The sequence below is a fragment of the Chiroxiphia lanceolata genome, chromosome 1, assembly GCF_009829145.1.
Source record: "Chiroxiphia lanceolata isolate bChiLan1 chromosome 1, bChiLan1.pri, whole genome shotgun sequence".
Lineage (NCBI taxonomy): Eukaryota > Metazoa > Chordata > Aves > Passeriformes > Pipridae > Chiroxiphia > Chiroxiphia lanceolata.
Genome location: NC_045637.1, coordinates 23,147,789 through 23,169,962, shown reverse-complemented (window position 1 = coordinate 23,169,962; position 22,174 = coordinate 23,147,789). Strand labels below are relative to the sequence as shown.

At 44.1% G+C, this 22,174-nt stretch overlaps 2 protein-coding genes and 1 non-coding gene across 3 annotated transcripts; 1 reads left to right on the top strand and 2 right to left on the bottom strand.

Annotated features, from left to right (window-relative positions):
• Positions 1-626: 626 nt before the first annotated feature.
• On the bottom strand, positions 627-4,538 carry RPL30 (ribosomal protein L30). The gene is made up of 5 exons (XM_032690127.1): positions 4,411-4,538; positions 4,275-4,325; positions 3,294-3,439; positions 2,039-2,169; positions 627-792 (listed from the first exon to the last, which is right to left on the bottom strand). Exons 2-5 carry the CDS (start codon positions 4,293-4,295, stop codon positions 743-745), a joined length of 348 nt encoding a protein of 115 aa, XP_032546018.1. The 5' UTR covers positions 4,296-4,325; positions 4,411-4,538; the 3' UTR covers positions 627-742.
• Positions 1,036-1,170, bottom strand: LOC116781181. The gene has a single exon (XR_004354799.1). It is a non-coding gene; the product is annotated as a small nucleolar RNA SNORA72 (small nucleolar RNA).
• A 7,254-nt stretch (positions 4,539-11,792) lies between the features above and the next one.
• ERICH5 (glutamate rich 5) lies at positions 11,793-21,739 on the top strand. Its single transcript, XM_032713376.1, has 4 exons — positions 11,793-11,853; positions 15,785-16,201; positions 18,162-18,275; positions 21,586-21,739. Exons 1-4 carry the CDS (start codon positions 11,793-11,795, stop codon positions 21,606-21,608), a joined length of 615 nt encoding a protein of 204 aa, XP_032569267.1. The 3' UTR covers positions 21,609-21,739.
• The last annotated feature ends 435 nt before the right edge of the window (positions 21,740-22,174 follow it).

Genomic DNA, 22,174 nt, shown 5'->3' with positions numbered 1-22,174 from the left:
GAAGTACTTTTAGGGTATGAATTCATTTATGGCTTTTCTGTATTTCCCTCCTCTACTCTGCTAACATTTTAAGCACCCAATCTGTGTGAATATATATAGTACTAGGTATACATACAGAGATAAAGAGAACCAGTGGGACAGCACTCACAGCCATTAGGTTTTACTTGGATTCTTCAAATGAGCAGACTACTGAAATCAGCTGGAAGTAAAAAATACAAATGTAGACCTTTGTGTTTAAACTGGGATCAAAGTAAATGCACAGAGGGGCAAGTCTGCTGGATTATCAGGGCATCACAGTCTGAAGTTTCCAGTACTTTTGCTCTTAGCGCGTCCAGACCATCCAACCTCTCTCTGCTGTCCCTTGGTCAGTATTCAGATTCTCTAACTTTCCTGAATGCAATTAATATTTTAATTATGAAAACATTCTTTGGTCAATACAGCTAGCACTCCAAAACCAAACACTAAGGAAGGCCTAGCCAGCTGGGATTTGGCACCGTTCTTGCCATTATCAAGCCTTCCTCCACTTACCTCTCAATTACCTCTCAAGATCCACACTTTCTACAGAAAGAAACAGGCAAGTTTTGTCCCATCAAGGTTATTTCTAACACAACACGAAACACAGCAGCGGTAATGAATCTTCATTTATATAGTTTGTTCCCAAAACCAAAAAAGGTATAATAGAAATTTTCCTTAAAAGATATCTGTAACCAGTTTTATTGTAGAAATAACACTTGTACAGCATTTACTTCTCACTGGTTTGTTCTGGCATGCTTCTAATGATGTCAGAGTCACCTGTAAAATAAAAATATATTGTTACAAAAGGACCCACAGAAGGTGCTTTCAGGAATAAGCCAAAAAGTAGGAAAATACCCCACCCATAAAAACACCATGATCATTCTAGAAAAAGAAAACAACTTAAAAGCAGTACAGAGAGCCTGTTTAGGAAAAAAGCAAGTAATTTTTATGGATTTGATAAAAAAATACTTGTAACTGTATTTTTCTAATCCAAATACAGTATTTTTCCAGTAATTACATAGCTGTTACTAGCATTTAAAAAGCCAGTACTAGAGCAGCAGTCTAGTGCTGGAGGACACAATGCACAGTTTTACTCTAGCGAATGTCTAGCCTCCCCTGATCACAGCAATATCAGGACAGCGAGAATATTCGCATTAGGGTTGTTACACAGCAGCAGGATTTACCTGCAGCTCCCACCCCACCCGAAAGCAAACCTAAGTGACATTTTGAAAATTAGGTTTACAGCTACTATTTGAATACAAGCAAGCTAAATAAAGTTTTCTGAAGTAACAGTGAATTCAAACCGATGTCATTTGGGGAACATTTGGTGAAAGTTATTACAGAAATCATTAAACGCATGTGTATGTATTCTGGACAACAAACAGAACAAGAGAGTGATTCTCCTCTTAGAACATTCTGGAAAGAGGCTGGCAAGTCACCTAATAAGCAGTCTATATAAGAAACTTGAACAACTTTGTGGGACAAAGAGTGCCACCAAACCGTAGAAATACACGAAGACTTTTAAAATAAAATGTTTACTGTAATTTTCAATCCTTGATTAGCACCCATCTGCATATAGGTTATTTTTGGATATATCATTCTGGGAAGCACAATAAGTCACAATCCTTTGGTTTTGATTAAGAACAGTCAAACAGGGCTGATGTAAACAGCACGTTGCATGAGCTCGTATCCAAGTTAATGGGTTCAGAAACAGGTCCCATAAAGTTGCCTCCTAGGTACTGAAACCTCCCTATGGACCAACAGATAGAGAAAATGCTCACAAGGCTCAGCAGTAAAAGGAGCTATGTACAAACAGAATCAGCAGTCCTTCCAGGTTCTAAGAACCTAGGACTCACAAAAGAACAGGATCTTGGTCAAAGCAAATTAAGAGTTAAACCTGATGGAAAAAGGCAAAGTGTGTCATCACTCCTTCTCTTTACTTGCTCAGTGCTGCTGCTCACAGGAGAAAGGAGGAACCATGAATACATGCTCATTTGGTCCCTCTGCTGTAGGAGGGAATTACCTGGGTCGATGATGGCCAGTGTGCACACTCTGTAGTATTTTCCACATGCTGTGCCCAATTCAATGTTGTTGCCACTGTAATGGTGGACACCAGTCTTGGCAAGCATAGCATAGTACTCAATCTCCGATTTTCTGAAATCCAAAAACTGGGTGTTACAGTACGAACAAACAATTCTGACTGACTGCAATACAGAGAGCAGCTTTAACTCATATCACACTTAAACCTTACACAGTTTTCCTTAGCACCCAAAGAAACATAGCTGTTCCTTGTCAGACAAAATCAGCCCTGTGTTGCAGCTCAGGTACCCTTACCCATACCTTATGCTGAAGGTATGTAATAACAAACCCCTCAGGCTGCTCCTACACATGCTTATTTCTACACAGTAGAAACACGTTTTAGGTCTTGCAGACTTCTGAAAAGCTGTAGCTGTGCCAAAATGCATAAACAAAGATCAATATTAATGTTGATATGCAGTGGCCAGACACTGAACAGAGATACAGCTGCTGCCAGCTGAGAAAGAAACTGTGTATTGTGATTTAAAACAAGAAGTCCTTTTATATTCCACTCTCCTCTGGCTTCCACCAGGAGAGTCTAGCAGTCAATACTGTTTCTCAAGCACTTTTGGAATCCCCACTAACACTGGGGATTGCTGCCTACTGGAACTGCTGCCATTTCTCAAGCGTCGAATTTCTCATTTCCACATCTGCATTTTCTTGAGTCTGTTAATATCCCTTGACAATAAAAAGGGATATTCCAGAAGGGATATTCCACAAGGAAAGTGTGAGGAAGTTAGTGAAGATTTCGTTCTCAAAAAAGCAACTCACTCAGCAGGAACCCTAATTTATAACTAACTTGGACAGCAGATTTTGTATGCTTCAAATATTTTAAATCAATTATCGGTTTTCCTAGCTGTAAAATTATTTTCCAATACACTACTTTAAAAAAAGCCAGGAATTCAGCCCCAATACACTCTCAGTGAATGCTAACAGTGTGAAAAGCTTCCTATACTAGCTTCTCTAGTATGAACTCCTCGGAAGAGAAACCAAAAAAAAAAAAAACCAACCCACTGGGAAGCATTTCAACATATCCAGACCTGAAATCATTACACACCAAACCACCCATCACTTTTATTTCACATCACTCTGGAACATGCCCATGAAGTCCTCTGCATTACCTCACCACAGCAATTAGCACACACCGCATTTGTACGAAGAACTTGTCTCAGAGAGAACTGTTTTTCCAAACGTCTGCTCACCTCAAAGCAGGACAGTTGTTGGCGAGGATGACCAACTTGGCTTTGCCCTGCCGGATCATCTTCAGAGTCTGTTTGTATCCGAGCACATATTTGCCACTTTTCATAACCAGCTGAAGCCTTGAGTTTATGGACTCCAGGGACTTTTTCTGAAAAAGACGCAGAATAGCATTACTGTGTGTTACTTTGCGTTTTTCAAAATCATGGAGAACATAAGAAAACAAAGACATTTCAAATACAAGCAGAACTGAAATATAGAATAAAAAAGGCCACTCAACCCTCTGAGTGTAAGAAAGCTTGTTGATAAGAGGTTGCTGACACTATGTCTTCCCAGCTTCAGAAAGTTTTCTCTTACCTAGGTATCTTACAATAAGAAAATACATCTCAAAGCACTGCTGCTGCCTACGCAAGTCAATGACATCTGTGTGTATCTGACAGGCCCTCATCAAGCTCAGCTACTCAACTCCCAAGTAAATACTTCTGCCTTGCAAATCTAAGTCAGGTTTGGAGTCTGTCTCTCCCTAGGGCGCACAGTGGTAGCATGATACTGGGCAGCAGAAAAAAGCAATCCCGTGCTGAAGCTCCCACACGTAAGGAAAGGCATTTGCAAAGACGAGCACGGCCCCTTTTAACACAAAACACAGACTTGTTAGAGCCGCATTAAGAGAAAGGCCAGAACATGGCAGGAAATGCAGAAGCTGAGCTCCACCCGCACTAGGAACTGCGCACCAGTTCCCCATTCCTCCATTCAGCTCAGGGCCTTGTGAGCTGCCCGGGAGGGAACCCGGACACGGGACACGGCGGGAGGGGGCCGGGGAGCGCGGCCTGTGTCAGGAGGGCACGGCCCGAGCTCTGAGGCCCCCCCACCTCGGCACCCCCGGTCCCCAACCCAGACGTGCCGGGCTCCGCTCCCCTTCACCGTGGCGCGGCCCGTTCCGTCGGGCCGCCGCCACGTGCACCCGGCGCGGTCCCGCTCCCACTCACCGTCTTCTTCGCGGCCACCATGGTGCTGCCTGGCGCGGAGTACGGCGGTACCTGGAACACAGTGGGATGGAGGGGAGCGGTCAGCACCTGGCAGCGCCCCGGCCGCGCCCCGCGCCCCCCGCCCGGTCCCGCTCACCGCAGACGCGCCGCCAAGATGGCCGGGCCGGCAGAAAGGGCCGCTCCCGCCGCGCACCGCGCGAATACCCGCGACAGCTCTCGCGAGAGCCGCGCACACGCTCCCGGCCCCTCCCTTCGGCTGCGAACGCGCCCCAACCCCGGGCGGGAGGGAATGGGCAGGGCCTGGTGGAGGGGGCGGGGCCATGAGGGGCGGGTGGGGCGGGGCCATGAGGGGCGGGTGGGGCAGGGCCTGGCTGGGGGCGGGGCCAGCTCCTGTGGGCGCGCGCGGGTCTGGGTCCGGCCCCTGCTTTTCCCCATCCGCCCCCCTTCCCGTTCCACAGAGCAGTTCCAAGGGCCCCTTTACCGTCACAGCCTCCTGGGGGCTTCGGACGCCGATGAGGGAAGCCCCTCGCAGGGAGAGTCCCAGGGGCCCGAGCTTTCCATCATAGAACACGGAGTCATAGAATGGCCCGGGTTGGAGGGGACCTCAAAGATCATCTCGTTCCAACTCGTCTGCCATGGGCAGGGACACCTTGCGCTAGACAAAGTTGCTCAGAGCTCCACCCAGCCTGGGTCTGAGCACTTCCAGGAATGGAACATCCACAGCTGCTCTGGATGCACCTATTCAAAAAGTTCCTATTCAAAAGGTGCTTGTTTGGCCCTTTCAGGGAATATATTTAAAGGCACACTCCTTCAGAACTGTGTGCAGTGTTATGTAGCTTGTTACCTCACCTGGATGTTGGCCTACAGAGAGCACAGTCAGGCATCACAGAGCAGCACCCTGCCAGCCTGGCCTGTGCAAACTCTTGAAAATATTTTCAGTAGTATCTTACCGTTTGAGTACGATAACTAACTTTCAACTAACCTGTAGAAACAGATAATTAGCACATCCTACAGTACAATATTTTAACAGGAAATCAAGGCAAGTTGTGGAGCAAAGATTTCTCTAAAGACTACACAAGTCTGAAAATGAAAAAGCCAGAACAGGAACACAACCTGTTCCAGTGCCTCACCAACCTCACAGTAAAGAGCCTCCTCCCAATATCTGGTCTAATCCTACTCTCTTTCTGTTTGAAGCCATTCATCCTTGTTCTACCACTTGTAAAAAGTCCATCTCTCTTGTGGGCTCCCTTCAGGCACTGGAAGGCCATAATTAGATCACCTCTTAGCCTTCTCTTCTCCAGGATGAACAATCCCAATTCTCATAGGAAAGGTGCTCCATCCCTCTAATCACCTTGGTGGCCTCCTCTGGACTTGCTCCAAAATGTCACTGTCCATCCTGTGCTGGATGCAGTACTCCAGGTGGGGTCTCATGGGAACAGAGTAGACAGTCCCCTTGGGGACTGTCACTTCTGACAGAGAGTTGATGTGGAAACTTATAGGATGGAGAAAGTAAATCTCTTGGGTATCACAAGGCAGTGGCTCGGGGGACACACATGGTGGTCTGACTCGGTGTCCCTGCTGTAAGCGCTGAGCATTGCCTCGGTAAAGCAGCACTGCCTGCCTTCTCCCAGGCCTGGCAGCCCCTGCCTGCCCCTAGTTCTGCAGTAATCAGCAGCCTGTCCCGATGGGATACACCCCTGGGCTGCGCAGTCATGTGGGTTTCAAGCATGGCAAGCCACTAAGCTCAGGTTCAGCACTGGGCACCCTCAGTGTACCTCCGGGGTTTGCCGGGGCCATGAGTCTGCTCTCCTACCGACTGTGCAGTGTTCTTTGCCCACACTGAGCAGCTCAGTCCTTGGCTGTGCTGGAGTCACAGTGCAGGGAAACCTCCTCCTGCCCCTGTGCCCTCTGGAAACCACCAGCTTGAAAACTGTCTGGTTGAGCACAGACATGCTGGCTGTGAACATGGCTGTTACATGAGGTTCCTGGTTTTGGTCTGAGGACAGTTGTGGTCAATCCCACAGTGCTGCCCAGCCTAGCTGGGCAGAGAGGCACAGAGAGCACAAGCTCGGCTTGGCATTGCAGGGATGAACAGTGTGGGTCTTCGGGTGAGAATTTCGGGGGTTTCCTATGATATCCCCAAAAGGAGGCCTGGGGATCCACCCACAGGACAGCAAGTCTGCTGCTGATGTGACTGTGCTCTGAAGACACATCATACCAGAAACGCACCCTGGTGTATACATTTTCTCATGAAATTACATAGCAGAAGAGCTTTTCTAGACTCGCCTGGGTTAGCACAAGCACGGGAGAGTGCTGTGCTTGTTGGCTTTAGCAAGTTTGGTGCCTTTGCTGATACAGGATATGTAACAAAAAACTAAGAAGCCAAGCCAAACGTGTTGTATTCAGTCATTCTAGTATGCTTATACTAATAGACCTTATTTCAAATAAGGGAAATCATTCATTGTAATATACTGTTGTGCTTTTCTACTTCATGCCTACCTCCATGCTAACTTTTTTCTGGTCTATGATCACACACCTTACCAAAACATTTCCAACAGGATAACCTCAGTGACAGGCAGCCTTTGGTCAAAATGCAAACCCTCATCCCAACCATTTTTTTCTGGGTAACAACCTTAAGTTTTGACAGATCAGTTTAAGCACCTAGATTAATATCTAAGCTATTTATACTGAGATAAAGATGAGATAAAGCTAGGTTGGAAAAAATGTCACCAAACTTAAGTGGAGCTTAAATACCCCAGGTAAAACTCAGACGTTGGTCCATCTCTAATGAAAAAGTTCTCTGGGGATAATTTCTATATTAAGCACATAAATGATATATGTAGTATATAAATAGTAGTGTAATAATGTTACATTTTGATGTGTCTCTATAGTCTAATTTCTCTTACTGAAACAAAATAATTTCCATCCCTTTAGAGAGGATAATTAAATAAATTTTGAAATATACTTCAAAGTTTTATTTGGCAGCTGAAAACTCCTTTCTATGGCTCTTTCTTTTCTGTTCCTCTTCATCCCTGTGCTCCAGCACTCAGCTGCATTACTGTTATTCCTACTGTCAAACTGTGACTTTGCTTTTAATTCTTTATACTTTTACCCAGTTGGTTGTGGTCTGGTGAAACATTAACCTTTTTTTGCCTGTTGAAATTACTGGCAAGGGAATATAAAGTTCTGTGGGCTTCATGATGTCCTCGGTGCCATTCCTTTCGACTATTCCATGTTTTATACCTTGCGAGATGTGGGAGTCATGCACGGCTCCGGGAGAGGGAGCTGTTTCCCAGGGTACCCTAGCAACCTTCGCTTAGATAGGAGAGAAGGCAGTACTTCCCTTAGCACTTCATAAAACTAGTTCTTTCCAGTGATGTGCTTTTTAAAAAACTCTGCATTTCCAAAACAAATTTCTGACAGACACTTCGGTCACTGGACCCCAAATTCTGTCCCTAAATCTGGGTGAAATAAGGATTGGCAGAGGGGGTGGGAATACACGCAGGGGTGGGCACTATTGTCTCTCATCCCCAAAATCTCCCTTCTGTGGCTGTGAAGGCCGTTCCTGGGGGTCCATAAAATGTCCTTTATAAAGGCAAAGGGCAAGTCCAAGTAAGATGAAAACAACACCAGAAGAAAAAAAAGGCTTTGGCTCCACCAAAATTCCTTAAACAGTATTATACTGACACTTTTTTGTTAAAAATCAACAGCTGGGAGCAGATGGGCATTGACAGTGCAGCTGTTTGAGAAGCAAAGAAAGGGGGAAAGCACATCAGGCAGAGTTTGGTACCCAGGCACCCTCAGCAAGGAATGCAGAGCTCCCCTCTCCAATGAGGCCGTGATACATCAGAAATAGAAGAAAGGGAGCGAAGAAGTAGACAGTGTCTCTATCTACAACAAACAAGTCTCACGATGGAAAGATCCAGGGAGCAACCTCAGGAAAATCAGCATTACTTCTGCCAGCACTAAGAGCAGACACTGTGGTCTCATCCAGCCCTCCTGCCTGTCCCACCATGCTCAGCCAGGGAGATCTTCTCTGGTGGAGTCAGGTATTACTCTGGCCAAGGGGCTCTGCAGGCTGGTGCTCAGTTTGTCAATGAAGATGAGCATGCAGGGAATGGAGAGTACTTAGGGAAAGCGAAGCCACTCCTCCTCCCCTACTGCTTCTCCCACCCTGGCCTTAGTCTGTGCTTGCCTAGTAAGAGAACAGGTTCCAACGGAGAGGAAGATAACTTAATTCAATCTGGAGAGCGGTGGTGTATAGTTAACTGAGAGAAAAGGTTGGAAAGGAAAAAGAGAAAAGGAGAATGAGAAAAAATCATTCTGAAGTCTGAAAAATGAGCAGTACACAGGTACCCTATGGCACAGCCTGGGATGGATCATTCTGTTAAATTCTCTGAACTTCTGAGATCTTCATAAAGCTGAAGCGGCAGCACTGCTGACCTTGTGAGAAAGTGGGGATCACTCTGACAGCCAGAGATGAAGAGGAACATCTGAAGCTGTACCCCTGCTTAGCCCCCTTCCCTGAGCATCAGTAGACAACGGGTAGAGCTCCTTGACAGAGCTGCCAAGTCCCTGAAGCAGTAACAGGTACTGATCCGTTGCCAGCTAAGTTCAAGGAAATGTTGTGTGATGTGACAGTGGAGGGGAGGCCTTTTGATCTGCTAAAAGTGCTGAAAGGGGGACAACAGATCTACAGCTGCCCTTCAGGTGCCAGAAGTCACACGCTAACCCTGAAAGATGAGGTTCAATTCAAAAAAGAAGACCGATCTTTTGAAAAGCTAGGCCTATATCTTTATTTTACCAATATGAATAGAATGTACTATTTTGATAGGATGTAAATATGCAAAAATACAATCCTGCTTTTTCTTAGATTTATAGTCTGGTCAAGTCTCTGCACATTATGCAACCACATTGTGTGAACACCTGCAGCCATTATTTTCTACTTTTGCACATCAGGGCTATTAAAAGTGACAGACTGTGTTCTCTGATAATCATCACATTTACAGTGAACGCAAACATGTTCATCTGGTTTTCACAGGGTCATGCACTGAACTATCCCCTGTATCGTCAGGCAGACAAATGCAGCTCATTTCAGATTGCTGGGAATTTGAAATCCCAGTAAGGCACAGGTCCACTGCATCTGTATGCAAACCTCTCCTTGGCCACCCTTGCAGCAGCTTTAACATGGGAAAGGAAGGAAGGAAAGAAAGGAGTTGAGTAGGAAAATGGGTCAAGTGCTGAAAGGCTATCTCATTAGGGAACAGGGAAAATCTTGAGGTTAAATACAGTCTATTGTGAACACCTGGATATCTGCACAACTTGGATAGATTTTCAGCCAGTGAAAGCATGCTTAGAAGTATGTGTGTATGCACATACATAAACATATACATTTATAAACACATACATTTGTATACCTAGATGTGTAGCCAGCTTAAATACAGTGCCAGAACAACAAGATACTGCATTTTCTAAGAGCCACATTGTGTAGAAATTCACAGGTGTGGATATCTAAACATAGCAACTAGTTTGATAAGAAAATATTCAGATTGCCTCCTTTCCAGGAAATTACAAGGTGTGTCCTAGGAAGTAAGTTTCAAAGTCATTGCATCCCATGCAAAACAAAACAGCCATTTCAGAAGACAGCTCTCTGCAGTTCATAAATTGGCATCACAGAAAAGCCTTCAATGGAGCTACACAAATTTGGATCAGTGGAACAATTGGCCTGAATTATCTGACACAATAAACATTTTAGAATACTTTATTGCCTGGTTAGGTACTGGTCTTTCTGTACAGAATAGCCAAAGAGCTGAGAAAAGAAATCACAAAGAAGAAAACTCATGATTAACATAATGTTATGAAAAGTCACCGTGATTTGGGAAGTCCCAGGATTTTGGACTACCAGAAAATAGATAATAAATTTAATAGCTGCAGCAGGAATAGTACTCAAAATTTTTAATACCTAGTGAGCCTGCAATGAGTGCAACAGGTTTGATCATGGAGTACTGGCCTGGGGAACTTAAAAATTGCCAGGGCCTTGGAAATTTGCTTTTGGAAGTGTATTGCTGCTTGTATATAAGAGGTCATAGGTATTTGATGCTTTACTGCTGGAGAAACAGCTATCCCTGAACACTCACAGTTTATGTTTAATTTTAATTTCCCAATTTATATTCCTGACTAAAATAGTTTTCCTTTGTAAAAAGTAACTAATTTGAGATGATTGTTTAGTTTATTTGCTGTTAAAGGGGTTTTTTTTTAGCTACTTTTGTACTGCCTTCATTTGGGTCAGTACCAGGGTGGTAAAGTTACCAGCATTTCACCACCAAGTGTCTGATTAAAATCTTATATATAGCCATGGAGAAATCCATATAGCCTACAGGGTTTTTTCTGTTATTTTTACAAAGCATCCTGAAAATTAACTTAAACAGAGGAAGTAGAAGTTATTGCAGAAGTTATTGGAGTAATTGCTACTGCTCCATCTTGGCTGTGGGACATTGCACACTCTGGACAAATGTCCAAAGAAAATATGATTTGTCTGGGCAAGTTTCTGGATGGATAAAAAATGTTCATTTAGAAGAATGGGTGATTAGTCTAAATTTGAAGGACATAATGAAACATGTCTTGGGTGTAATAATTGCTTATGCAAGAAAATGTGTGGCAAACATTCTTCATTCTTACTCTCTGGAAACTTTTCAGGCCACCTGGACTTTCCTGGACACCTGCTGATTTGCCTACATGCAAGTATAAAAATCATGTTATCTTTATTTTATCTTTAAGGTTCATGGTAAGGATGTTGTAGGTAGGTGCTGAATCCAGAGGAATCTCCAGCCCAGGGGTTCTTTCTTGCCTTCCAGTTGCTGAGACCACAGAGGTCTCCCTCTCCCGTACCACGAATGCATCCACTTCTGTTCCCGTTTGTAGGGAGGGCCGGTGGGGAGGCTGAGGTCCCTGTGTGTGTACGAGCACACATCCCCGGCACGCCTCTACCACATACACCTTAAGTGCAGATAACCTAGTCCTGCTGCTCCTCTCTGCTGGTCCGGACTGGGGTTCCCTACAGAAACCCCACACCCTCTGTGTCAGGTTCATAAGCTCAGCCACAGTCATGGCCCCCCAAACATCAGCATGGCCTTCAAATCCATCTGATATCCATTTCCAGACCTGGACCCTCTTACCCGGAATTATGGATCTCCTAGATACCAACCTGGGTCGAAGCTTGCTCGTGAGGTTTACGTACACAGCCCCAGGATTAAACGCACGGGGCACACGGACCTGCAGTCCCCCCTCCTCGGCTGCTGCCGCTCACACCTTCTGGCACCCGCACACAGCGCTGAAATCTTCCCCCGGGGCAGGGACGACCGCGGCGGTGGCCCGGGCTGAACCGCGGGGGTGTGTTTTAAGGCTCCGTCTCCGGGGCCGCCCCCCCGCTCCGTCGGTCGATGATGCCCGACTCCCCTCCAGCCGCTCCTCACTCGTCCCGGTCCCGTCGGGAGCGGCTGCAGCGCCGCCCGCCCCGCCATGGGCTGCTCCAGCAGCGCCCGCAGCCGCCCCCAGGAGCCGCCGCCGCCGCCGCCGCGGGGTGAGCCGGGCCGGGGTGAGCCGGGCCGGGGTGAGCCGGGCCGGGGTGAGCCGGGCCGGGATGAGCCGGGCCGGGGTGAGCCGGGCCGGGGTGAGCCGGGCCGGGGTGAGCCGGGCCGGGATGAGCTGGGCCGGGGAGTGCAGGCGGGTGCTGAGGGTGGGAGGCCACGGTGCTCTCAGCCGCGGGGTGGTCCCGTCCCGTCCAGCCGCGGGTACGCGACTCGCAGAAACCCCGCGGCGCAGGAGCCCGTCGGGCTTCTCCCGGCTTTTAATTCTGCCTGAGCTGTGGATGGAACTGCGCTCCGTGAGCGATGCTTCGAAACTGCTGTTTCTTGTGAATGAATGCCTAAGTCCCCTTCCGCTCCTTTCCGCCGGCTTGTTTGTTTGTTTGTTTTTTAATTTCCAGACAGGTCCTGCTGTTGGCCGTTTTGTGTAGTACCTATTCAACCCAGTGCCTTTCCCCCCACCCCCTTTAAAAGAATAGTGAACTAGCAATACCTGACGCCTCTATCCTTCCTGAGTTTTGACAAAATCCACCCCCGACCCCGTTTGTAGCACCGGCAATGCTCCCGTGGCTTTGACTGGCTCAAGTCACAGCAAAATAATTTTGTGTGCAAGGTGTATTTGTAGGATGTTGCATAAGAATATCCTTGCTATTTAGTGGAAGTAAAATAAAACTTTGTTTCCATATTCATCATACTTAGCTCTTTGCTCCAAGGATGGTTTGGAAACATTTTCATATGAACCTGCAAGCTACAGTTACAGATATTGGCTTATCGAGAAACATACTTCCTGAAGGCATATACATAAATGTTGTTTGCACTTAATTTTGCTGCATTTCTTTCTTATATTCTCGTGTTATAAGTACCATCTCTTGCTGTTATTTTGGCTGCAGCATCGATGTTTTCTGTATGGGTTTATTTTCCATGTGTTGTCTGGCAATGCTGTGGCTTGTGACTGCAGAGACAATAGCAGGTTGTATGGGGTGTTTTCGGTGCCACTACAGAGCCAACATACATTTGCAAACTGAGGAGCCCAGCTGAAAGTACTCTGCAGAAATCTCTTTATGCTGTGCCTGCTGTCTTGTTCACCTGGTCAATATACCAATTCCTCTGCCTTTCCATCCCCCACTGAAAGATGTTCGCACAGGAACACTGAAGGGCTCAGGGAAATAACTGAAGTAATTTATTCTGAGTATTTTAAGAATTCTGTCTAAACACCTGTTAATGTCAGGATAGGTTATGAAATGTAATAAATATGTAAATTAATGTCATGGTAAGGATGAAGAGCAGTTTGTAATTACAGATGAAAGATCTCCATTAATTGGGTAGTTACCAGCCAGATATGTTAATAATTTTAAATCTAGTTTAATAAGAAAGGACGGTTTGAAAAAAAATTATCCAAAGGTGTTAATGTGGGAAAATGTACATTTAATGTATAAATGTATTTAAAATAAATTTAATTTTATTAAATGTATTTAATAAAAACAAAAATCTGAGGCTTTTCCAAAAGGAAAGAAAGAAGGCAAAGGGAAAAATACTGTTGCCATGGCCCACTTAAATTCCCTGTATTTGTCATTGTTTTTCCAGCTGAAATTGTCTACAGCAGGGAAAATAAAAATTATAAATTTAAAAATAAAACAAAACTAGCCAGAATCCTAGGAATGTTGATTGCCACATGATGTTTATTCTTCTTGGGGATAAAGGTATTGAACAGATTACTGTGAGGATTTTTTTTTCCATATTAAGGAATTCTTTGCATTTCAGATGAGAGCAGAGGAATGCTTCCAGGGTTTCCAACAGTGCAGATCTCATGTTGAATGGCAGTATTTTATAAATCCAATTTATACAAAACATCTTGATGAAGAGAAGGCTAGCTGGAAGTTACAAGGCTGATATTTATAGAAGCTGCAGGAGATTCCTAGTAATAGTAGGTCTGAGGTTTGGGTTTTTTTACTGCTATGTTTACCAATAGAAAACATTGTAATTTGAATGGCTCATTTATTTCTGTCCATAAGTTTTAAATGCTCCTGACACCAAGCAAGGTGAAGGCGTTTAGAAGTGTCCAAAGAGAGGAAAAATAAGAATGTGAAAAGATTAAGTCTCTGGTCTCTGAGCATACGTTGCTTTTTTTTAATCAGTGCTTAGAGTAGCTTTAGGTTAAGATTTACTTGCTGTTATTCCAGTTGGGTATCTGTTTCACCTTGAGCTTCATGTTAGGAAAATGAGTACCTGGAAGATGAGGTGTGATAGAGATCTAGAAAAGGTAATCAGGGGAAATATATTTGCTGTTTCTTGTAACACAAGAACTGTCACTCAATGAAATGATTTGCATCAGGCTTAAAACCAGCCAGAATGTGTTTTGCAGGGGGTATAAGTGGGCTGCAGCTCTCATTGCCACTGGTCGTGGGGGAGGCTGAGAGTAAATGGATTGAAAAGGGGCTTGGGCAGGTTGACAGAGGAATGTCCACTGATGGACTGAAGCTCAGCCCTGTGGGTTGGGACCATCTGTCCTTTCCCTGTCCCTTGGCAGCTGTCAGAGGCTGGTGCTGCCCTTTTGGGGCTCTGTGGTCTAACATGCATAGCTGAACTTATCTCCTGTTGTTCGAGTTGTGTTATAAATAGCCATATCTATGTGGATTTGGAGGACATGGTTGGAACTTGGATGGGTTTACAGATCTTGGGACAAATGAGATTTTATCTATGTTGTAGTCAAAGTTGCTTTCTGTCCATCTTGACAGTCCAGATTCCCAGTTCTTGCTCTTCTTCCTGCTTAGCTATCCTTCCCTGTTTCTCTAGGCACATGCTGACTAGGTGACACTTGCTGGCAAGGTGTTTTGCTTGAATGCCTCAAAAGAACTGTGAAGTTACTTTAAAGCAGCAGTATTCAAGCAGCTGTTTTAAGAGCAGGAGGTATTACATTTTTTTGCTGTTCATCTATATCTGTATGAACACGCATAGATGTGTTCATCTGTGAACAGTATCATATGATTCTGCTTACTGGCTTTGACAACACAATCATAATTTTCTCAGAAAATAACATTTTTCCAGTTGTGTAATTATTATATAAACATTTCATACATGAATTACTAGGGTTTTCATCCTGGCATTCCTTTGAAGAAGATTAACTGCAAGATCTTGTCAAATTGAATTTAATCAGAACATTATTAAATCAGTCTGATAGGTAGGTGTAGCTCATTTTGAGTCTTCAACTTTCATACTTAAATACCTGTCAGAGTAATTTTGTCAGTTCTTTATTCGTAACTTTTTTCTGCCAAAACCCATTGCTTTACTAGCCAATAAGTTGATGAAAGATGAAAGAAGTGGAAGTTAATTTGTTTAGGCTTCCTGTTATTGATTTTTTTATCAGACAGAGCATACAATGAATGGTAGTTTGGTATTGAAAAAGACAGACAAATTGGTTTTTGTTTTAAGAAGTGGGCACTGCTCATCTTCCAGAATGAGAACATTTTCAGGGTTTTTCATTGAGCCCACCTGGAGGCACCACCAGAATTTTCCCACGTGCAGCCCAGACCAGCAGCTCCCTCACACTCATCACATTGGTCCTGTGCTTGGTTTGGGGCAGGATAAGGTGCTTCCTTGCATAGTGTCCCCTCACCTGCAAACCACCTGCACACTTCAAATACATAAGGCAAAATGTAATAGGACAGTGACCTGTAAACAGGTCAGCTCTCTTCATACAAAAATATATGATATGCTTCAAATGAAAAATTCCTTTCAGTGTAAGAGCAGCACCATCTTCTATGGGATATTTGTGGATATGTGCAGCACACTTGTGAGTGGGTATGTTCCTAGCCAGGAGGGAGCTCTTTGACAGGTAGTGCTTATGCGGTTCACTGTGGGTTTAGTTTTCATTGATCTTACTACTCACCAATTCTCTTTTTTCTTTCTTTGCCCTTCTGCAACTAAAAGCATCATCAGGTGCAAACACCTTGACTGCAGACAATCATGAAACCGTAGCTGACCAAACACAGTTGGACCCAGAACAGGATGTGAGCCTTGCCTCTGAGGAGACAAACCTAGGGGAGCATCTGCCAGGAGAGGATGCTGCAGCCATGATTCTGGATGTTGAGGAGAAGATCGATTCAGTCAGTAAAAGGGAGGAGCCAGAGGGCACCGAGCCCCTGCCTGCAGGAGCAGAGGAAAGCTCTGAGCTGCCTTCTGTGTGGAGAGAGGAGGGCAATGGGCCTTCACCTGCAGCACCAGAAGATGTTGGGGCACCATCACCAGGACCAGCTGAGGACAGTGGGCTGGTAGAGGGCAGTGACAGCTCTGTAGTGGAAGTCATGGATAAAGTACATATTACTGAAGAGGACCACCTCATTGAGGGTAATATTTGTACTTTCATAAATTCAGGAGACCGAATTTTGCCTCCAGAGACATCTGTGTGGGTACTTTTGACTTTACTAAGAGCCTCGCAAGAGCTTCTGGAGTCAGAATTTGGTCCTGGGAGCCTGTACTATGTGGAGCGTAGAAGAATGTGGGTGAGGAAGCCTCAGATTTACAAGTCCAAGCTGTAATAAATTTAATCAGCATTTCCAGTCATTATCTCTGCTACTTCATTTCATGTCCTTTTTGTTCTTAGCAGGTAAAATGCCCCACCCTACCCCTCATTTAAAACATTGTGTCTCTGTATAGCTCAGATACATTCCTTAATATTTGCAGAGCCCAAAGGCTCTATTACTTAGTCACATGTATTAATTATAAAGCAACTCTCCCTGGGCACATAAAGTTGGAGGCTGCCTGGATGTGTAAGAAAAAGCATCTCTGATGTATGCCTGGCATATCCAGTCTGTCCTAGAGCCTTGGCTACTAGACAAGCTAAATAGAAGTAGTAGCAGAGGGACATTGGGCTGGGCTTTCAAAAATGTCTGGAGGTGACTAGCGGTGGGGGAAGGCTGCATGAGGAGGCAGTGGTGTCTGAGATGGTAGATATTTCCATGTGCAGTGAGAGGGACCTTTAGTGAGAGTTGTGCTTGTTCCTGAAAACTGTAGGTTATGCTTATCTTTGGGTTGGTGCCCAAATGACATGGACTGCACAAGCAAAAGGTGAACACTTCACAGGAGGAGTTGAATTTCTCTTGAATTGTACAAAGTAGCTTGGTAAGGAATCAGATACGTCCTGGGGGAGCTTTTTTCAGGGAACAAGCAAGCGAAACACAAAGAGGAATATTTCTCTGCAGGGAAACATGGTATCAGCAGCCTTCCTCATTCCGCATTTGCCTTGAAGAAATGCAAGATGCAGGAGAAGGACTGATCTGTGTGAAGTCCAGAACCGCTTACACACACTACCACTAATCCTGTGGCTTTGCTCTGCATGTCTCCGAACTGGCTGTATAAATCTCACTCTTTGCATTCCAGTAGCTGAGCAGGGTAGTTGACTTACTTTGTCCTCTCCTGTGTTTCTCCACAAAAGAATTTTGAAATTTCCTCTACATAACATGGGCATCTATCCTTAGGCATACAGCCTCATTTTATGTAATGAGTAAATGGCAGGATGCTCACCTGTTAAACTCACAGTCTTGCCCAGTTGCAAACTCATTAATCACCATTTCTAAGCCTCAGGGCAGAATGCTGAAGGCAGAGCAGCACACACTGAACATTGCTCTGCCACCTCATGTCTGTGCAAACACATTTACAGTTGACTGCTTGGCTGAAGATGAGTCGTGGGGCTTTGAGCACCAAATGATGTGTGCAGGGCCAGTGAACAAGACTTTAGGAAAAAGAGTTTTGCTCCTATTACTTCCAAGCTAGATGTAATATCTTAACTTGTGTGCATTCTCCTTCCATGAGGCATATGATGAAGAGTCTTTACATTTTTAGGATATGGTGAATAGGATACTTAGCATTTGTTGCACTTTCCTTTATGCTTCCATAGCTGTGTGAGGAAATGAATCAGGGAGCAACTTCCCAGGGAAAGCACAAATTCAGCCAGACTGGCACGTTACCATGTTTTCTATTTCCGTTTTGTTCCAATTGCAAATAAAACTGCACATATATAAAATAAAATCCAGGAAAAATAATTTGAACAGAAATAGTACTCATGATGTCTTTTGGATATAGCATGAAGGGGATTTTGTGAAAGCATAAGGAGAACTTCATGGGCATGAGGCATGCATATAGCTGGATGGGATCATCCTGTTTGTTGTCTATGGATTCATTCAGGGGGTACCTTTGTAAGGGGCATTGGAGAGCTGACAAAGCAAAATTAGGTTTACAGAAGGGAGCTGGGGCACTTGGTGCTTTTCTCAGTGGATGCTAATTTGATCTCCATGGTTACCATTCCCAGGTGAGACGGGAGAACAGGTGGAAACTGAGCTGCTCAGTGAGACAGTAAGTGGAGGGCCTGAAACAAAAGAAGAAACAGGAGAAGCTGTGGATAGTGCAGCAGCGACAGAGATGGGTACGTTGACAGAGGAGGGAAGGACCACATGGGTTATTGTTTAGGAGACAGAAAATACTGTGCTGTCCTTAATGAGCACTTCTTGTCATTCCCCTACTGGCAGGCAGCTGCTTTCTGCATTTTAACATGAGAGCATCATAAATACTTTTGTTTACAGTAAGAGACATTTTTGGAAGCAATCAATTGGAAGTCATGCTTTTCACATGGGTCGTCTTTATACAATATTTGAGCCTTACCAGAGATAAATTATCCAGCTTTGGAGAGAATGCTAGACTGTGACATGCAGTCTTGGAAAATAAAAACCACTCTGCTCATTATTATTTGCAGGCTTCTTTTTGTGAGCTAAGCCTTAAAGCTGCTTTGTGATTTCCATTCTATGTCAGTCGTTTTAGATCCCCTCGTTCTTCATATCAGTTGGAACCAGCAGTGGTGCTGCAGTGAAAGCACATTGCACAACCAATGTAGTCACATGGTGGGAAGTAAAAGTCAGAGGCCAAATAAAGTGCCTTTGAAAATTCATCATACCAGTGAAGAGAAAAATTCGAGGAGATGGGATTATCCCTCTGGCAGACTTTGAAATTATGGTCACAATTCTGTCAACACAGTCTTTCTGCAAAAGTTATTTCTTTTTCTTCCTCCATGTTCACTAAGAATCCCACACTCAAGTCCATCACATAAGGTGATTACATGCCCCAGAAGACAGAATTAGAATAATAGAATTATTTAAGTTGGAAAATACTTCTAAGATCATTGAGTCCAACTGTTGACCCATCACTGCCAGGTCCACCAGTAAACCACATCCTTAAGTTCTACATCCACATGTTTTTTAAACACTTTCAGGGATGGTGATTCCACCACCACAGATTACCCTGTGGTATTGCTGAAATGTGAAAAGGGATGAGCAGGCAACACAGGCACCTCCTCTCTTCCCCTGCTGAACTTATTGCATGATGAAACCATCTTTCCCCTCTCCCCTCCCTCATAACTACCATTTGTAGCTATGCTCAAAATCTCTCTGGGATAGTGAGTATTTCTGTAATTGAGGACAGCTTTAGCAGAAAGGGTAGTAGATACCTTACACCAGTGCCTTTCATGACTTCCAGATGAACCTCTTGCACCTGGGATGAGAAGTTTTTGGTTCTTTCCCAATGCTAGCATACACCAGTATATGCTAGTATATGTCAGCTTTGAGCTCCCAGCAGCAAGCCAGCTTGTTCCACTTGTGCTACAAGACCAAGAAAATGTTTTTCAGCACAAGCCCTGCAACCTGGAAGACCAGTAGGGTGATGGTCCAGCAGTTTGGTCAAGGCATAAGTGCCTTTATGACTTTGTGATTACTCAAGTAAAATTAGATCCACAGTGATAAAACAAAAAAAATTACTCACCTCCCTTTAATTTTCATGTTTGGCAGTTGCTCCCCTCTATACTGCTACTTATTAAGCTAGCCTGTGAGGACAAGGAGATGGCCACTGACAAGTGTGCTTTTGCAGAATTTTTAGATTTATGCCATATAGCTTTGCTTATGAAGTCAAAACAATTCTATTCAATCAACTTGTTTTTAATGTCTTGCCCATATGCTTTGGCAAAGAATTATCTGTCTGTGCTGAGTTCAGCAAAGCACTTGATTCTGGGAGAATCAAAGAACAGTTTAAAGAACAGCTTCCTGCTCCTGAAGAGTAAGTGAATCATAGAAAGGCTTGTATTGGAAGGGACCTTAAAGATCATCTAGTTCCAGCCCTCCTGCCATTAGATCAGTTTGCTCAGGGTACCATCCAACCTGGCCTTGAATACTTCCAGAATCCAGAAATTTCATCATGTGATGATTACAGCTTTATTGAAATACTTTCTGCATTTTCCCACTTTGACAATATTCTCCCCAACAGTTTTGTAGGGAAGCAGAAAAAGCAGCCCTGCTTCTGTGTCTGTAATGCATTTCAGATGATAGGAGTGCATTGATGCACACAGCTCAGAGAATGGCTGCGGGCAAGAGGAGAAAACAATGTTAAGAATGGAAGAGTGACCATTTAAACCTGGGATGCTGTTGTGTAAGGGAGCAATTCTTTCATCTTGAAAGGATATTGAAGAACTAAAACAAGATTCTGGGCAGGGAAACAGAGTGGCTTAATAGAATGAAAAAATTCTTACTTTGAGAGACATCAAAACCACTCAGAGCCTTGCCTCTGAGAGGGTACAACTAAGAGGATATGAGCTTTTCCTAGTGCAAAAAAATATTGCTCTAAAGGTAGCTGCAATCCATCTCTGAACAAATGCTCAGTGACATGCTAAGTGTGTTGAATTAAAAAAATTCAAAACCATTAAAGGTAGTTGGTTATTTTTCACGCTACATTAGCCATCTTCATGCTAATTAACTGTCTTTGTCACAGTCACTGCAGTTGGATGTCTGTCACTCAACTTGATTCCCATGCAGATTTCCCACCTTCCCACCCTCATGGAACACCATTATTCACTATGAGGAAGTGCCATGTTCTCATGTTCCCAATCTATCCTTGCAGCGTCTTCTGGCTGGGAAAGAAGTACTTTTAGCTTGGATGGTCTGACACTGTGATTTCAGCCAATCATCCCCTTGGCCACTTTTTTTTAGCTATCAAGGAAGCCAGTGAGCCTCAGAGCTTCTCAGCTGCTGATGGTTAACATCAGTAGTTTCAGGGGCTGGTTCCCCAACCATACTTTGTCACGGAATGGATAAGGTAGAAAGGTGCCTCTGAAGGTTGTCTAGTCCTGCTCAAAGCAGGGTCAGCTGGAACAGGTTGTCCTGTTGGGTTTTGAATCCGCAAGGATAGGAGATTCCATAAATTGTGGGCAGTCAATTCTCATCAGTCAATTGTCCTTAGAGAAAAAAAAAAGAAAATATTTTCTTATATTTAATACTCAGTTACTTGAATTTATGCCCTATGTCTCTTGTCCTTATTTAAGATTTAATGTCCATGAGATGCCTGCCTCTATGTCAGATATAACTGAAAGGATCTAGTGATTTCAAAAGTTGTTAAGAGAAAAGGCAGCAGGGTGGGGAGGAGCACGAGACTGTTGCAGCATAACACAGAGGTGATGTTAATGTCTGTGAGAGGAAGACTGGATGAACATGATGGGGCAAGAGGAAGCAGAGCCAGTGGCTGCTTGTGGTCATTTCAGGTCGACACAGAACATTCTTACAGATCTGGGAGAAGAACAGATACCCTCCTTCATCCTGTGATGCTTCCAGGGAACTTTCACTTTGAATTCCTGTGAGATGTTGTGAATATCAAGTTGTACCTTCAATTAATCGCTAAATTAATTTTTCCATGTGTTTCAGAGACAGCTAACAACAAGGAATAGAAGTTATGTCTCTATGAACGTCCTCTTCTTGGGCCTGCTCTTCTGTCCACATGAACATTTTAAAATTTTATTGGGTTGGGAAGATAGAAAAACTTTTATGGATTGAGCCACAAGCTACAGACACATGAATAAAAGGCATCAGAAAAAGTTTTACATAATGTAAATATTCTTTAGTTCAAGCTGCCAAGATCTCAAGTGTTTGAAATATCTAAACTTTCACCACCCTGCCACAGAGTGCCTTCTGTACACAGTGGGATAATTTTCCAACAGCAGTATAACCATTCAGTTTTCAATTAGGATTTTTTTCCAGGTTCAGATAACTAACTTCAAGCCTTTTATAACTTCAATCAGCCTTATATAGGATAAAGAATACAGTGCAGCTTTTTTTTTAAGTGACTGTATGCAGGCAATTTCTCTGAGTGCCTGGACTACCAGTGCATGGAGCTGCTCAAGTGTATAGCTTAGAGGACTTAGAGGACTGGGAGATGAAAGTGCCCATTCACCAGGCTGTAACCAAATGCAGAGGTTAGCTTTCCAGAAGATAGAAGATAACAGGGTGCATTGTC

Bases quoted from the DNA above. Each gene is read 5' to 3' on its own strand.
- RPL30 (XM_032690127.1), bottom strand. From the start codon at position 4,295: ATGGTGGCCGCGAAGAAGACG. The intron at 3,440-4,274 runs GTGAGTGGGAGC...CGTCTTTTTCAG, and splicing joins TGGTGGCCGCGAAGAAGACG to AAAAAGTCCCTGGAGTCCAT. The intron at 2,170-3,293 runs GTGAGCAGACGT...TTTGGATTTCAG, and splicing joins AACAACTGTCCTGCTTTGAG to AAAATCGGAGATTGAGTACT.
- ERICH5 (XM_032713376.1), top strand. From the start codon at position 11,793: ATGGGCTGCTCCAGCAGCGCCCGCAGCCGCCCCCAGGAGCCGCCGCCG. The intron at 16,202-18,161 runs GTAATATTTGTA...TACCATTCCCAG, and splicing joins AGAGGACCACCTCATTGAGG to GTGAGACGGGAGAACAGGTG. The intron at 18,276-21,585 runs GTACGTTGACAG...CATGTGTTTCAG, and splicing joins TGCAGCAGCGACAGAGATGG to AGACAGCTAACAACAAGGAA.